This window comes from Somniosus microcephalus, chromosome 7 (genome assembly GCF_052327205.1).
Source record: "Somniosus microcephalus isolate GS21.2 chromosome 7, FLI_Smic_1.0, whole genome shotgun sequence".
NCBI classification, from domain to species: domain Eukaryota; kingdom Metazoa; phylum Chordata; class Chondrichthyes; order Squaliformes; family Somniosidae; genus Somniosus; species Somniosus microcephalus.
In genome coordinates this window covers 191,476,379-191,493,282 of record NC_140993.1, presented here as the reverse complement: position 1 = coordinate 191,493,282, position 16,904 = coordinate 191,476,379, and the positions used below count along the sequence as shown (strand labels likewise).

Sequence of the window (16,904 nt, the reverse complement as noted above, 5' to 3'; positions counted from 1 at the left end):
CAAATTTTCAAAGAAAATTCCTATGCTAGGAATATTCCTTGAATAAGGATGTAAACCTGCTCTTCCTCAAATCAAAATCAAATCAACTTTTATTGTCATTGTTAGTGCACAAGTGCAGTACAACGAAATGTAGGCTTGCGGCTCCCGAGAGTGTACATTTAGATTAAGACATTTAAACATTCAACATACATTTGGTTTGTAATACATTAACATAAACATAACCATAATAAAGTGCATTGGCAGATGTGCAGGCTTTAGAGTTTATTTGTGGAGTTCAGTAGGATGACAGCCCTGGGAAAGAAGCTGTTCCTAAATCTGGTCGTACGGGTGCGAATGCATTTGTAGCGTCTCCCAGATGGCAGGAGGGCGAACAGACTGTGGCTGGGGTGGGTAAGGTCTTTGATGATGGACCGTGACCTCTGTAAACAGCGTTTCTGGTATATGTGCTCTATGGTCGGTAGCCGGGTGCCGGTAATGCGTTGTAAAATATTTGCCTTTCTTTTACTTGGCCACAATCTCTTTTATTGAAGATATTTTTTTCCTGAACGTCTGCCAAAGGTAAATCCCCCGTGGGAGTCTAACATTGAAGTCAAAAGTTGTTTATTGTGTCCACTCGTTACAATTCAAAGCTTCACCTAACAGAGCTCTTACAATCAACTAACAAACTTTAAAAAAATATAGCTTTGGTTGCTGGATATTACATAAGAACATAAGAAATAGGAGCAGGATTAGGCCACTTGGCCCCTCGAGCCTGCTCCGCCATTCAATAAGATCATGGCTGATCTAGGGCTTAAAGCCACTTCCCAGCCCACTCCCCATAACCCTTCACTCCCTTATCTTGCAAAAATCTGTCTATCTCCACCTTAAATGTATTTAATGACCCAGTCTCCACAGATTTACGACCCTCAGAGAAGAAATTTCTCCTCATCTCAGTTCTAAAAGGGCGACCTTTTATTCTAAAACTGTGCCCCCAAGTTCCAGATTTCCCCACAAGGGGAAACATCCTCTCTGCATCTACCTTGTCGAGCCTCCTCAGTACCTTATATGTTTCAATAAGATCACCTCTCATTCTTCTAAATTCCAATGAGTATAGGCCCAGCCTGCTCAACCTTTCCTCATAAGTCAACCCCCTCATCTCTGGAATTAACCTAATGAATCATCTCTGAACTGCCTCCAATGCAAGTATATCCTTCCTTAAATAAGGAGACCAAAACTGTACGCAGTACTCAAGGTGTGGTCTCACCAATACCCTGTACAGTTGTAGCAGGACTTCCCTGCTTTTATACTCCAACCCCCTTGCAATAAAGGCCAACATTCCATTTGCCTTTTTGATTACTTGCTGTACATGCATGCTAACTTTTTGTGTTTCATGCACAAGGACCCCCAGGTCCCTCTGAACTGTAGCATTTTGTAATATCTCTCCATTTAAATAATAATTTGCTTTTTTATTTTTCCTGCCAAAATGTTTGCCCACTCACTTAGCCTGTCTGTATCCCTTTGCAGATTCTTTGAGTCCTCTACACAACTTGCTTTCCCACCCATCTTTGTATCATCCGCAAACTTGGCTACATTTCACTCGGTCCCTTCATCCAAGTCATTAATGTAGATTGTAAATAGTTGAGGCCCCAGCACCGATCCCTGTGGCACCCCCCTAGTTACTGTTTGCCAGCCGGAAAATGACCCATTTATCCTGACTCTCTGCTTTCTGTTAGTTAGCCAATTCTCTATCCATGCTAATATATTACCCCCAATTCCGTGAGCTCTTATCTTATGCAGTAACCTTTTATGTGGCACCTTATTGAATGCCTTCTGGAAATCTAAATACACCACATCCATTGGCTCACCTTTGTCAACCCTGCTCATTACATCCTCAAAGAACTCGAGCAAATTTGTTAAACACAATTTCCCTTTCATAAAACCATGCTGGCTCTGCCTGACTGCATTATGATTTTCCAAATGCCCTGCTAGTGCTTCCTTAATGAAGGGCTCCCAGCATTTTCCCAATGACAGATGTTAGGCTAACTGGTCTATAGTTTCCTGCTTTCTGTCTCCCTCCTTTCTTAAATACGGGTGTTACATTTGCGGTTTTCCAATCCGCTGGGACCTCTCCAGATCCAGGGAATTTTTGTATATTGCAACCTATGCATCCACTATCTCTGCAGCCACTTCTTTTAAGACCCTGGGATGCAGGCCATCTGGTCCAGGGGACTTGTCGTCTTTTAGTCCCATTATTTTATCAAGTACTATTTCCGTAGTGATAGTGATTGTCTTTAGTTCCCCCCTCCCTGTGGCCCCTTGATTATCCATTTTTGGGATGTTGTTAGTGTCTTCTACCGTGAAGACAGATACAAAATATTTCTTCAGAGTCTCTGCCATTCCCTGTTCTCCATTATTAATTCCCCAGTCTCATCCTCGAAGGGACCAACGTTTACTTTAGCTACCCTCTTCCTTTTTATATACCCGTAGAAGCTCTTACTATCTGTTTTAATGTTTCTTGCCAGTTTTCCGTCATAATTCATCTTCTCTCTAATATTTTTTTAGTCATCCTTTGCAGGTTTCTAAAAAATTCCCAACCCGCTGGTCTCCCGCCAATCTTGGCAACATTGTACGCCTTTGTTTTCAATTTGATACCATCCTTTACTTCCTTAGTTAGCCATGGATGGTGCTCCCTTCTCTTAAAATCTTTCTTTCTCACTGGAATATATTTTTGATGAGAGTTATGAAATATCTCCTTAAATGTCCGCCACTGCAGTTCAACTGTCTTACCCTTTAATTTATTTTCCCAGTCCACTTTAGCCAGTTCTGCCCTCATGCCATTGTAATTGCCTTTGTTTAAGATCAGGACACTGGTTTGAGATACAACTTTCTCACCCTCCAACTGAATTTGAAATTCAACCATGCTATGATCACTCTTTCCTAGAGGATCCTTTACTATGAGATCATTTATTAATTCTGCCTCATTACACAGTACCAGATCCAAGATAGCCTGCTCCCTGGTTGGTTCCATTACATACTGTTCTAGGAAACCATCCCGGATACACTCTATGAAATCCTCCTCAAGATTACCATGGCCAATTTGATTTGTCCAATCAATATGGAGATTAAAATCACCCATGATTATTACCGTACCTTTTTTACAGGCCTCCATTATTTGTTGATTTATACTCTGTCCAACAGTATTGCTACTGTTCGGGGGCCTGTAGATTACGCCCACCAGAGACTTTTTCTCTTTATTATTTTTTATCTCCACCCAAACTGATTCTGCATTTTGATCTTCTGATCCAATATCACCTCTCACCACTGCACTGATCCCATCCTTTACCAACAAAGCCACCCCACCTCCCTTTCCTTGCTGTCTGTCCTTCCGAATTGTCTCATACCCTGGAATATTCAGTTTCCAGCCCTGATCACCTTGCAACCACGTCTCTAATGGCGATCAGATCATATCTATTTGTGCCATCAACTCATCTATCTTGTTAGGAATGCTGTGTGCATTCAGATATAGAGCTTTTAACTTTGTCTTTTTACCATTTCTCCTTGTTTTGGCCCCATTTTCTGTTGCACTCTTATTTTTAAACATTCTGCCCCTTCCTGTCATACGCTGGTTATTATTTCCCCCATCTCTATCCTGCTCTATTGTTTTCTCATTTCTCATTGACTTTTTAAATTCCCACTCACCTGGATCCTCCCCGCCACTATTTAGTTTAAAACCCTCTCGACAGCCCTAGTTATTCGATTTGGCAGGACTCTAGCCCCAGCGTGGTTCAAGTGAAGTCCGTCAAAACAGAACAGCTCCCTCTTATCCCAGTACTGGTGCCAGTGCCCCACAAATCGAAACCCATTTCTCCCACACCAGTCTTTGAGCCATTCATTCATTTCTCTGATCTTATTTACCCTATGTAAATTCGCTCATGGCTCAGGTAGTAATCCAGAGATTATTACCTTTGTGCTTTTGCTTTTTAATTTAGCTCCTAGCTGCTCATACTCTCTCAGCAGAACCTCTTTCTTTGTCTTACTTATGTCATTGGTGCGTACATGGACCATGACAACTGGATCCTCCCCCTCCCACTACAAGTTCCTCCTCATCCCAGAGGAGATGTACTTTACCCTGGCACCTGGCAGGCAACACAGCCTTCGGGAGTCACGCTCTCAGCTGCAGAGAACAGTATCTATCCCCCTAACTATACTGTCCCCTATCACTACAACATTTCTTTTTACTCCCCCCCCCCCACTTGAATGTCTCCCTGTACCACGGTGCTGTGGTCAGATTGCTCATCCTCCCTGCAGTCCCTCCCCTCATCCACACAGGGAGCAAAAATCTCGTACCTGTTTGACAAGGCCAAGGGCTGAGGCTCCTCCATCACTACCTCCTACATCCCAATAGCTGCCTCGCTTGTAGTCACACCCTCCTGTCCCTGACCATGGGCCAAATTGGAAGTAATTACTCTAGTGGGTGTGACTGCCTCCTGGAACTTAGCATCCAGGTAACACTCCCCCCTCCCTAATGTGTCGCAGTGTCCAAAGCTCGGACTCCAGCTCATAAACTCTGAGCTGAAGTTTCTCGAGCAGCCAGCATTTGCTGCAGATGTGGTCGCCTTGGACCTCAATGGTGTCCACCAGCTCCCACATGCAACAACAACAACACGTTGCCTGGTCTCCCATCTCAATTAATTAATTAATTAGTTTTAAAATTTGGAACACGTATATCTTTTAAACTACACCAAGGCTCTTAAATTTAGACTATCAAGTTTGGAAAAAAAGCGAGAAATATAGAAATACTCACCAACCAATCACTTACCTGCTTTCTGGTGACGTCACACTTTGATGACTTTTTACTTCTTTACACTCACCGGTCTGTTGTGCCCACTCTCCTGAACCCCGCTCACCTTTAGTAACTCCGAACTCTTGCGCTCTCCTGGGTTCCCGCTCACCTTTAGTAACTCCGAACTCTCGCTCTCTCCTGACCTCCCGCTCACCTTTAGTAGCTCCGAACTCTCGCGCTCTCCTTGGCTCCCGCTCACCTTTAGTAGCTACGAACTCTCGCGCTCTCCTGACCTCCCGCTCACCTTTAGTAACTCCGAACTCTCGCGCTCTCCTGACCTTCCGCTCACCTTTAGTAGCGCCGAACTCTCGCGCTCTCCTGACCTCCTGCTCGCCTTTAGTACCGTTGAACTCTCGCGCTCTCCTGACCTCCTGCTCACCTTTAGTACCGTTGAACTCTCGCGCTCTCCTGGGCTCCCGCTCACCTTTAGTAGCGCCGAACTCTCGCTCTCTCCTGACCTCCCGCTCATCTTTAGTAGCTCCGAACTCTCACGCTCTCCTGGGCTCCCGCTCACCTTTAGTAGCGCCGAACTCTCGCGCTCTCCTGACCTCCTGCTCAACTTTAGTACCGTTGCACTCTCGCGCTCTCCTGACCTCCTGCTCACCTTTTAGTACCATTGAACTCTCGCGCTCTCCTGGGCTCCCGCTCACCTTTAGTAGCGCCGAACTCTCGCGTTCTCCTGGTCTCCCACTCACCTTTAGCAGCTCCAAACTCTCGCGCTCTCCTGGGCTCCTGCTCAGCTTTAGTAGCTACGAACTCTCGCACTCTCCTGGGCTCCCGCTCATCTTTAGTAGCTCCGAACTCTCGCGCTCTCCTGGGCTCCCGCTCACCTTTAGTAGCTCCGAACTCTCGCGCTCTCCTGGGCTCCTGCTCACCTTTAGTCGCTCTGAACCCTCACGCTCTCCTGGGCTCCCACTCACCTTCAGTAGCTCCGAACTCTCCTGGGCTCCCGCTCACCTTTAGTAACTCCGAACTCTCGCTCTCTCCTGGGCTCCCGCTCACCTTTAGTAGCGCCGAACTCTCGCGCTCTCCTGACCTCCCACTCACCTTTAGTAGCTACGAACTCTCGCGCTCTCCTGGGCTCCCGCTCACCATTAGTAGTTCCGAACTCTTGCTCTCTCCTGGGCTCCCGCTCACCTTTAGTAGCTCCGAACTCTTGCTCTCTCCTGGGCTCCCGCTCACCTTTAGTAGCTCCAAACTCTCGCTCTCTCCTGGGCTCCCGCTCACCTTTAGTAGCTCCGAACTCTCGCGCTCTCCTGACCTATCGCTCACCTTTAGTAGCTCCGAAATCTCGCGCCCTCCTGGGCTCCCGCTCACCTTTAGTAGCTCCGAACTCTCGCGCTCTCCTGGGCTCCCGCTCACCTTCAGTCGCTCCGAACTCTCGCGCTCTCCTGGGCTCCCGCTCACCTTTAGTAGCTCCGAACTCTCGCTCTCCTGGGCTCCCGCTCACCTTTAGTAGCTCCGAACTCTCGTGCTCTCCTGGGCTCCCGCTCACCTTTAGTAGCTCCGATCTCTCGCGCTCTCCTGGGCTCCCGCTCACCTTTAGTAGCTCCGAACTCTCGCGCTCTCCTGGGCTCCCGCTCACCTTTAGTAGCTCCGAACTCTCGCGCTCTCCTGGGCTCCCGCTCACCTTTAGTAGCTCCGAACTCTCGCGCTCTCCTGGGCTCCCGCTCACATTTGGTAGCTCCGAACTCACGCGCTCTCCTGGGCTCCCGCTCACCTTTAGTAGCTCTGAACTCTCGCGCTCTCCTTGGCTCCCGCTCATCTTTAGTCGCTCCGAACTCTCACGCTCTCCTGGGCTCCCGCTCACCTTTAGTAGCTCTGAACTCTCGCTCTCCTGGGCTCCCGCTAACCTTTAGTAGCTCCAAACTCTCGCGCTCTCCTGGGCTCCCGCTCACTTTTAGTAGCTCCGATCTCTCGCGCTCTCCTGGGCTCCCGCTCACCTTTAGCAGCTCAGAACTCTCGCGCTCTCCTGGGCTCCCGCTCACCTTTAGTAGCTTCAATCTCTCGCGCTCTCCTGGGTTCCTGCTCACCTTTAGTCACTCCGAACTCTCGCGCTCTCCTAGGCTCCCGCTCACCTTTAGTAGCTCCGATCTCTCGCGCTCTCCTGGGCTCCCGCTCACCTTTAGTAGCTCCGAACTCTCGCGCTCTCCTGGGCTCCCGCTCACTGTTAGTAGCTCCGAACTCTCGCGCTCTCCTGGGATCCCGCTCAACGTTAGTAGCTCCGAACTCTCGCTCTCTCCTGGGCTCCCGCTCACCTTTAGTAGCTCCGATGTCTCGCTCTCTCCTGGGCTCCCGCTCACCTTTAGTAGCTCCGAACTCTCGCTCTCTCCTGGGCTCCCGCTCACCTCTAGTAGCTCCGAAGTCTCGCTCTCTCCTGGGCTCCCGCTCACCTTTAGTAGCTCCAAACTCTCGCGCTCTCCTGGGCTCCCGCTCACGTTTAGTAGCTCCAAACTCTCGCGCTCTCCTGGGCTCCCGCTCACCTTTAGTAGCTCCGAATTCTTGCGCTCTCCTGGGCTCCCGCTCACCTTCAGTAGCTCCGAACTCTCGCGCTCTCCTGGTCTCCCGCTCACCTTCAGTCGCTCTGAACTCTCGCGCTCTCCTGGGCTCCGGCTCACCTTTAGTAGCTCCGAACTCTCGCTCTCCTGGGCTCCCGCTCTCCTTTAGTAGCTCCGAACTCTTGCGCTCTCCTGGGCTCCCGCTCACCTTTAGTAGCTCCGATCTCTCGTGCTTACCTGGGCTCCCGCTCACCTTTAGTAGCTCCGAACTCTCGCACTCTCCTGGGCTCCCGCTCACCTTTAGTAGCTCCGATCTCTCGCGCTCTCCTGGGCTCCCGCTCACCTTTAGTAGCTCCGAACTCTCGCGCTCTCCTGGTCTCCCGCTCACCTTTAGTCGCTCTGAACTCTCGCGCTCTCCTGGGCTCCCGCTCACCTTTAGTAGCTCCGAACTCTCGCTCTCCTGGGCTCCCGCTCTCCTTTAGTAGCTCCGAACTCTTGCGCTCTCCTGGGCTCCCGCTCACCTTTAGTAGCTCCGATCTCTCGTGCTTACCTGGGCTCCCGCTCACCTTTAGTAGCTCCGAACTCTCGCACTCTCCTGGGCTCCCGCTCACCTTTAGTAGCTCCGATCTCTCGCGCTCTCCTGGGCTCCCGCTCAACTTTAGTAGCTCCGAACTCTCGCGCTCTCCTGGGCTCCCGCTCACCTTTGGTAGCTCCGAACTCTCGCGCTCTCCTGGGCTCCCGCTCACCTTTAGTAGCTCTGAACTCTCGCGCTCTCCTTGGCTCCCGCTCACCTTTAGTCGCTCCGAACTCTCACGCTCTCCTGGGCTCCCGCTCACCTTTAGTAGCTCCGAACTCTCGCTCTCCTGGGCTCCCGCTCACCTTTAGTAGCTCCGAAGTCTCGCGCTCTCCTGGGCTCCCGCTCACTTTTAGTAGCTCCGATCTCTCGCGCTCTCCTGGGCTCCCGCTCACCTTTAGTAGCTCGGAACTCTCGCGCTCTCCTGGGCTCCCGCTCACCTTTAGTAGCTTCAATCTCTCGCGCTCTCCTGGGTTCCTGCTCACCTTTAGTCACTCCGAACTCTCGCGCTCTCCTAGGCTCCCGCTCACCTTTAGTAGCTCCGATCTCTCGCGCTCTCCTGGGCTCCCGCTCACCTTTAGTAGCTCCGAACTCTCGCGCTCTCCTGGGCTCCCGCTCACTGTTAGTAGCTCCGAACTCTCGCGCTCTCCTGGGATCCCGCTCACCGTTAGTAGCTCCGAACTCTCGCTCTCTCCTGGGCTCCCGCTCACCTTTAGTAGCTCCGATGTCTCGCTCTCTCCTGGGCTCCCGCTCACCTTTAGTAGCTCCGAAGTCTCGCTCTCTCCTGGGCTCCCGCTCACCTTTAGTAGCTCCAAACTCTCGCGCTCTCCTGGGCTCCCGCTCACGTTTAGTAGCTTCAATCTCTCGCGCTCTCCTGGGTTCCTGCTCACCTTTAGTCACTCCGAACTCTCGCGCTCTCCTAGGCTCCCGCTCACCTTTAGTAGCTCCGATCTCTCGCGCTCTCCTGGGCTCCCGCTCACCTTTAGTAGCTCCGAACTCTCGCGCTCTCCTGGGCTCCCGCTCACTGTTAGTAGCTCCGAACTCTCGCGCTCTCCTGGGATCCCGCTCACCGTTAGTAGCTTCGAACTCTCGCTCTCTCCTGGGCTCCCGCTCACCTTTAGTAGCTCCGATGTCTCGCTCTTTCCTGAGCTCCCGCTCACCTTTAGTAGCTCCGAACTCTCGCTCTCTCCTGGGCTCCCGCTCACCTTTAGTAGCTCCAAAGTCTCGCTCTCTCCTGGGCTCCCGCTCACCTTTAGTAGCTCCAAACTCTCGCGCTCTCCTGGGCTCCCGCTCACCTTTAGTCGCTCCGAACTCTCACGCTCTCCTGGGCTCCCGCTCACCTTTAGTAGCTCCGAACTCTCGCTCTCCTGGGCTCCCGCTCACCTTTAGTAGCTCCGAACTCTCGCGCTCTCCTGGGCTCCCGCTCACTTTTAGTAGCTCCGATCTCTCGCGCTCTCCTGGGCTCCCGCTCACCTTTAGTAGCTCGGAACTCTCGCGCTCTCCTGGGCTCCCGCTCACCTTTAGTAGCTTCAATCTCTCGCGCTCTCCTGGGTTCCTGCTCACCTTTAGTCACTCCGAACTCTCGCGCTCTCCTAGGCTCCCGCTCACCTTTAGTAGCTCCGATCTCTCGCGCTCTCCTGGGCTCCCGCTCACCTTTAGTAGCTCCGAACTCTCGCGCTCTCCTGGGCTCCCGCTCACTGTTAGTAGCTCCGAACTCTCGCGCTCTCCTGGGATCCCGCTCACCGTTAGTAGCTCCGAACTCTCGCTCTCTCCTGGGCTCCCGCTCACCTTTAGTAGCTCCGATGTCTCGCTCTCTCCTGGGCTCCCGCTCACCTTTAGTAGCTCCGAAGTCTCGCTCTCTCCTGGGCTCCCGCTCACCTTTAGTAGCTCCAAACTCTCGCGCTCTCCTGGGCTCCCGCTCACGTTTAGTAGCTCCAAACTCTCGCGCTCTCCTGGGCTCCCGCTCACCTTTAGTAGCTACGAACTCTCGCGCTCTCCTGGGCTCCCGCTCACCTTTAGTAGCTCCGAACTCTCGCGCTCTCCTGGTCTCCCGCTCACCTTTAGTCGCTCTGAACTCTCGCGCTCTCCTGGGCTCCCGCTCACCTTTAGTAGCTCCGAACTCTCGCTCTTCTGGGCTCCCGCTCACCTTTAGTAGCTTCAATCTCTCGCGCTCTCCTGGGTTCCTGCTCACCTTTAGTCACTCCGAACTCTCGCGCTCTCCTAGGCTCCCGCTCACCTTTAGTAGCTCCGATCTCTCGCGCTCTCCTGGGCTCCCGCTCACCTTTAGTAGCTCCGAACTCTCGCGCTCTCCTGGGCTCCCGCTCACTGTTAGTAGCTCCGAACTCTCGCGCTCTCCTGGGATCCCGCTCACCGTTAGTAGCTTCGAACTCTCGCTCTCTCCTGGGCTCCCGCTCACCTTTAGTAGCTCCGATGTCTCGCTCTTTCCTGAGCTCCCGCTCACCTTTAGTAGCTCCGAACTCTCGCTCTCTCCTGGGCTCCCGCTCACCTTTAGTAGCTCCAAAGTCTCGCTCTCTCCTGGGCTCCCGCTCACCTTTAGTAGCTCCAAACTCTCGCGCTCTCCTGGGCTCCCGCTCACGTTTAGTAGCTCCAAACTCTCGCACTCTCCTGGGCTCCCGCTCACCTTTAGTAGCTCCGAACTCTCGCGCTCTCCTGGGCTCCCGCTCACCTTTAGTAGCTCCGAACTCTCGCGCTCTCCTGGTCTCCCGCTCACCTTTAGTCGCTCTGAACTCTCGCGCTCTCCTGGGCTCCCGCTCACCTTTAGTAGCTCCGAACTCTCGCTCTCCTGGGCTCCCGCTCTCCTTTAGTAGCTCCGAACTCTTGCGCTCTCCTGGGCTCCCGCTCACCTTTAGTAGCTCCGATCTCTCGTGCTTACCTGGGCTCCCGCTCACCTTTAGTAGCTCCGAACTCTCGCACTCTCCTGGGCTCCCGCTCACCTTTAGTAGCTCCGATCTCTCGCGCTCTCCTGGGCTCCCGCTCACCTTTAGTAGCTCCGATCTCTCGCGCTCTCCTGGGCTCCCGCTCACCTTTAGTAGCTCCGAACTCTCGCGCTCTCCTGGGCTCCCGCTCACTGTTAGTAGCTCCGAACTCTCGCGCTCTCCTGGGATCCCGCTCACCGTTAGTAGCTCCGAACTCTCGCTCTCTCCTGGGCTCCCGCTCACCTTTAATAGCTCCGATGTCTCGCTCTTTCCTGGGCTCCCGCTCACCTTTAGTAGCTCCGAACTCTCGCTCTCTCCTGGGCTCCCGTTCACCTTTAGTAGCTCCGAAGTCTCGCTCTCTCCTGGGCTCCCGCTCACCTTTCGTAGCTCCAAACTCTCGCGCTCTCCTGGGCTCCCGCTCACCTTTAGTAGCTCCAAACTCTCGCGCTCTCCTGGGCTCCCGCTCACCTTTAGTAGCTCCGAACTCTCGCGCTCTCCTGGGCTCCCGCTCACCTTTAGTAGCTCCGAACTCTCGCGCTCTCCTGGTCTCCCGCTCACCTTTAGTCGCTCTGAACTCTCGCGCTCTCCTGGGCTCCCGCTCACCTTTAGTAGCTCCGATCTCTCGCGCTCTCCTGGGCTCCCAGTCACTTTTAGTAGCTCCGAACTCTCGCTCTCTCCTGGGCTCCCGCTCACCTTTAGTAGCTCCGAACTCTCGCGCTCTCCTGGGCTCCCGCTCACCTTTAGTAGCTCCGAAATCTCGCGCTCTCCTGGGCTCCCGCTCACCTTTAGTAGCTCCGAACTCTCGCGCTCTCCTGACCTCCCGCTCACCTTTAGTAGCTCTGAACTCTCGCGCTCTCCTGGGCTCCCGCTCACCGTTAGTAGCTCCGAACTCTCGCGCTCTCCTGGGCTCCCGCTCACCTTTAGTAACTCCGAACTCTCGCGCTCTCCTGGGATCCCGCTCACCGTTAGTAGCTCCGAACTCTCGCTCTCTCCTGGGCTCCCGCTCACCTTTAATAGCTCCAATGTCTCGCTCTTTCCTGGGCTCCCGCTCACCTTTAGTAGCTCCGAACTCTCGCTCTCTCCTGGGCTCCCGCTCACCTTTAGTAGCTCCGAAGTCTCGCTCTCTCCTGGGCTCCCGCTCACCTTTAGTAGCTCCAAACTCTCGCGCTCTCCTGGGCTCCCGCTCACCTTTAGTAGCTCCAAACTCTCGCGCTCTCCTGGGCTCCCGCTCACCTTTAGTAGCTCCGAACTCTCGCGCTCTCCTGGGCTCCCGCTCACCTTTAGTAGCTCCGAACTCTCGCGCTCTCCTGGTCTCCCGCTCACCTTTAGTCGCTCTGAACTCTCGCGCTCTCCTGGGCTCCCGCTCACCTTTAGTAGCTCCGATCTCTCGCGCTCTCCTGGGCTCCCGCTCACCTTTAGTAGCTCCGAGCTCTCGCGCTCTCCTGGGCTCCCGCTCACCTTTAGTAGCTCCGATCTCTCGCGCTCTCCTGGGCTCCTGCTCACCTTTAGTAGCTCAGAACTCTCACGCTCTCCTGGGCTGCCGCTCACCTTTAGTAGCTCCGAACTCTCGCTCTCTCCTGGGCTCCCGCTCACCTTTAGTAGCTGCAAACTCTCGCGCTGTCCTGGGCTCCCGCTCACCATTAGTAGCTCCGAACTCTCGCTCTCTCCTGGGCTCCCGCTCACCTTTAGTAGGTCCGAAGTCTCGCTCTCTCCTGGGCTCCCGCTCACCTTTAGTAGCTCCGAACTCTCGCTCTCTCCTGGGCTCCCGCTCACCTTTAGTAGCTCCGAAGTCTCGCTCTCTCCTGGGCTCCCGCTCACCGTTAGTAGCTCCGAACTCTCGCGCTCTCCTGGGCTCCCGCTCACCTTTAGTAGCTCCGAACTCTCGCGCTCTCCTGGGCTCCTGCTCACCTTTAGTAGCTCTGAACTCTCGCGCTGTCCTGGGCTCCCGCTCACCTTTAGTAGCTCCGAACTCTCGCGCTCTCCTGGGCTCCCGCTCACCTTTAGTAGCTCCGAACTCTCGCTCTCTCCTGTGCTCCCGCTCCCCTTTAGTAGCTCCGTTCTCTTGCGCTCTCCTGGGCTCCCGCTCACCTTTAGTAACACCAAACTCTCGCGCTCTCCTGGGCTCCCGCTCACCTTTAGTAGCTCCGAACTCTCGCTCTCTCCTGGGCTCCCGCTCACCTTTAGTAGCTCTGAACTGTCGCTCTCTCCTGGGCTTCCGCTCACCTTTAGTAGCTCCGAACTCTCGCTCTCTCCTGTCCTCCCGCTCACCTTTAGTTGCTCCGAACTCTCGCGCTCTCCTGGGCTCCCGCTCACCTTTAGTAGCTCCGAAATCTCGTGCTCTCCTGGGCTCCCGCTCACCTTTAGTAGCTCCGAACTCTCGCGCTCTCCTGACCTCCCGCTCACCTTTAGTAGCTCCGAACTCTCGCGCTCTCCTGGGCTCCCGCTCACCGTTAGTAGCTCCGAACTCTCGCGCTCTCCTGGGCTCCCGCTCACCTTTAGTAGCTCCGAACTCTCGCGCTCTCCTGGGCTCCCGCTCACCATTAGTAGCTCCGAACTCTCACGCTCTCCTGGGCTCCTGCTCACATTTAGTAGCTCCGAACTCGCGTGCTCTCCTGGGCTCCCGCTCACCTTTAGTTGCTCCGAACTCTTGTGCTCTCCTAGGCTCCCGCTCACCTTTAGTAGCTCCGAACTCTCGCGCTCTCCTGGGCTCCCGCTCACCTTTAGTAGCTCCGAACTCTCGCGCTCTCCTGGGCTCCTGCTCACCTTTAGTAGCTCCGAACTCTCGCGCTCTCCTGGGCTCCCAGTCACTTTTAGTAGCTCCGAACTCTCGCTCTCTCCTGGGCTCCCGCTCACCTTTAGTAGCTCCGAACTCTCGCGCTCTCCTGGGCTCCCGCTCACCTTTAGTAGCTCCGAAATCTCGCGCTCTCCTGGGCTCCCGCTCACCTTTAGTAGCTCCGAACTCTCGCGCTCTCATGGGCTCCCAGTCACTTTTAGTAGCTCCGAACTCGCGTGCTCTCCTGGGCTCCCGCTCACCTTTAGTAGCTCCGAACTCTTGTGCTCTCCTAGGCTCCCGCTCACCTTTAGTAGCTCCGAACTCTCGTGCTCTCCTGGGCTCCCACTCACCTTTAGTAGTTCCGAACTCTCGCGCTCTCCTGGGCTCCCGCTCACCTTTAGTAGCTCCGAACTCTCGCGCTCTCATGGGCTCCCAGTCACTTTTAGTAGCGCCGAACTCTCGCGCTTCCTGGGTTTGCAGTCCCGCCTCCATCGAGTTGTGGCCAACCCACGCGGTCTTCACTTTTATTGACCTTGTCGAGCCCACCCAGCGGGCTCTGCAGGCCCATTAAGGGCCACCCGGCAACAGGTGACATCACAGATTGACATTTCATCTATCAAAAGCTTTTGACAGATGAAATATCAGCGTTTGACAGCTGTTTGAAGCTGTCAGACACTGACAATCTGTACTCCAAGTTAATTCCTTCCTCTCAGGCTGATTTAGAGATCTCTCCAGAACAGAAAGCTGAATGCTGCAACTTTTGACAGATCGCGGCCAGTCTGCTTTCTGTGCCGGTGAGATGAGGCACTCCCGAGACCTGAAGGAAGGAAGGCTGTAAAGGTAAATAAATGTAAGTAAATCAACTTTAAACACTTTACACACACCAAACACACTTACCTCTGAACTCATGCACCCATCACTCACCTGACCACCGGACATCTCGACCCCTCCAAGCCCTTCAGCCCGATGGCCCGCCTCGCTTATTTGGCGTGGTTTCGAGCCATCTTTGAATCCCACACTTCAGCAATAAAAATAGGGATTCGGCTAAAAACTGCCTGTTAACTACCTGTTAACAGGCAGTTAATTGGCACTGATCCCCTTCCCGCCTCGGGGAGGCGGGTCCCAGCACAGGTCGGGTATCTGCCTCCTTTGAAACTGGCATGGAGGTGGGTTGGGGGTGGGATAGGTTCGTGCCCCCTGACTTAGAGATTTTAACCCTCCACACGCCTCCAATCCTACCTCCACGGCCCAATGAAAATCCTGCCCAAAGTGTGGAAAATCAAACAATTGAAAACTTGTAGAAATCTCATTGATGCTTGAAGCACTGTTCTTGAGATCTACAAAATCAATTAAAAAATATAGGGCATTTACCATTTTCTTAACACATGTGCTTCTCTTCGATTTGCTTAACTTTTGAAGAGAAGAGTCCACTTTCTATACCTTTCAATGAGCAGATGTACAGCTGGAGACAATCACCATCGCTGTGCACTTGAGAGCTAATTTTGCAACGTCATTCTGCAGGAGGGAAGCCTCATCCACCATGAACACATATCGAAATTCTGGTGTGTGCTGCCATACATTTAAATGATTGAAAAACCATGGACAATATGTTCCTGATATGCACCACCGACATGTCAGAACATTCCCCATTACATCTTATCACTACCCACCATAAACTGTCATATCAGTTTAGTTCATTCCTGTCTCCAAGCCATAAAGCTATGGGTACAAGACCCACTTGAGCACAGAATCTAGGCTGACACAGTATTTGAAGGGGTGCTGCATTGCTGTCTTTCAGGTGAGATGTTAAAATGAAGCTTTCCCTGCCTGTTCAGGTGGATGTGAAAGGTCGGGTGTCACTATTTGAAGAAGGGCAGGGAGTTCTCCTGGTGCCCTGGCCAACATTCCTCCCTCAGTCAATACCATCAAAAACAGTTAACTGGTCATTCATCTCCTCACTGTTTGCTGAACTTAGTGCGTTGCAAATTGACTTCCATGTCGGCCTACATAACAGTGGCTACACTTCAAAAAGTAATTCATTAAATGCTGAATGCAATGAAATATTTTGAGGATGCGATAAAGTATGACATAATGTAAGCTCTGCCTTTCTTTAACCAACAATTGTCGAAATGAAACTGCTGTGCTAAAGATATCAACATTTTTGGAAATGTTAATGAATCTGAAACATTGCATTACTTTGGGGGTTCATTTTATGCAATACAAGATTTTTTTACTGACAGTATTTCTACATGTATCACATTTACAAGAGTTGAGATTTCCCAGCTATTTTGTGATCAAAGTACAATGCAAGGATTGTTACTGAAGAATCTGATTGTGCTTTTAAATGGCTTTGATGCATGTTATTATTTTGTTTACATTCTTTTGCAGTGAATGAAGGAGGAATAAAGCAAGCATCCAACTCGTGTCCAGATCCTGGAGAGCCAGAACATGGAGAAAGAATTGGTTCTGATTTTAGGTAACTAACTCTTTTACTCATGTCTGCAAATTGTACTTATATATCAATAATACAACCGATTTCAAAAATTTTAAAAGTAAACACTTATTGATTCCACCCACCAACCCCCCACCCCCACCCCCACCCATTCCATTCTATAACATTTGCATGGTCTAGAAATTGTGTCAGGAAAGAAAATCAGATTTCTATAGTTCCCATATTATCAGCCAGCAGACATGGCACATGTCCACACCTGTTGGCAATGGGGGGAGGGGCTGCACAGCTGTTCTTTTGTCATGACAGCACCTCCCAAACCAGCGACCTCTACCACCTAGAAAGACAAGTGCAGCAGGCGCATGGGAACACCATTACCTGCAAGTTCCCCTCCAAGTTACACACCATCCTGACTTGGAAATATATCGCCGTTCCTTCATCGTCGCTGGGTCAAAATCCTGGAACTCCCTACCTAACAGTATTGTGGGAGTACTTTTACCACGCGGACTGCAGCCATTCAAGAAGGTGGCTCAACACCACCTTCTCAAGGGCAATTAGGGATGGGCAATAAATGCTGGTTTTGCAAACGATGCCCACATCCCAGGAATGAATTTTTAAAAATGGTAGAACTGTGCCAATGACATGAAAAAAGTTCTGAGTAGCTTTGTGTTCTGTAAAGTGGGTAACGGAGAATTTGTAAAAATATTTGTTTCTTTGTGTAGATTTAGATTGAGTCGCTGAGCAAATAATTTGAACTCTTAAGTCCACAGTAAAATAAATAACCTGTGGGGCTCTGGGTAGCTCCTTGAATTTAATACTTAATCCCAATGACATAATAAGCATTACAGCACT

The 16,904-nt window shown here is 52.2% G+C and overlaps 1 protein-coding gene across 1 annotated transcript in view; it reads left to right on the top strand.

Annotated features, from left to right (window-relative positions):
* csmd3b (CUB and Sushi multiple domains 3b) overlaps nucleotides 1-16,904 on the top strand; it is a 1,929,854-nt gene that overhangs the window by 683,560 nt on the left and 1,229,390 nt on the right. Inside the window, exon 6 of the mRNA XM_085993978.1 lies at nucleotides 15,992-16,079. Coding sequence (XP_085850104.1) covers nucleotides 15,992-16,079 — 88 coding nt within the window. The remainder of the gene's footprint in view (nucleotides 1-15,991; nucleotides 16,080-16,904) is intronic.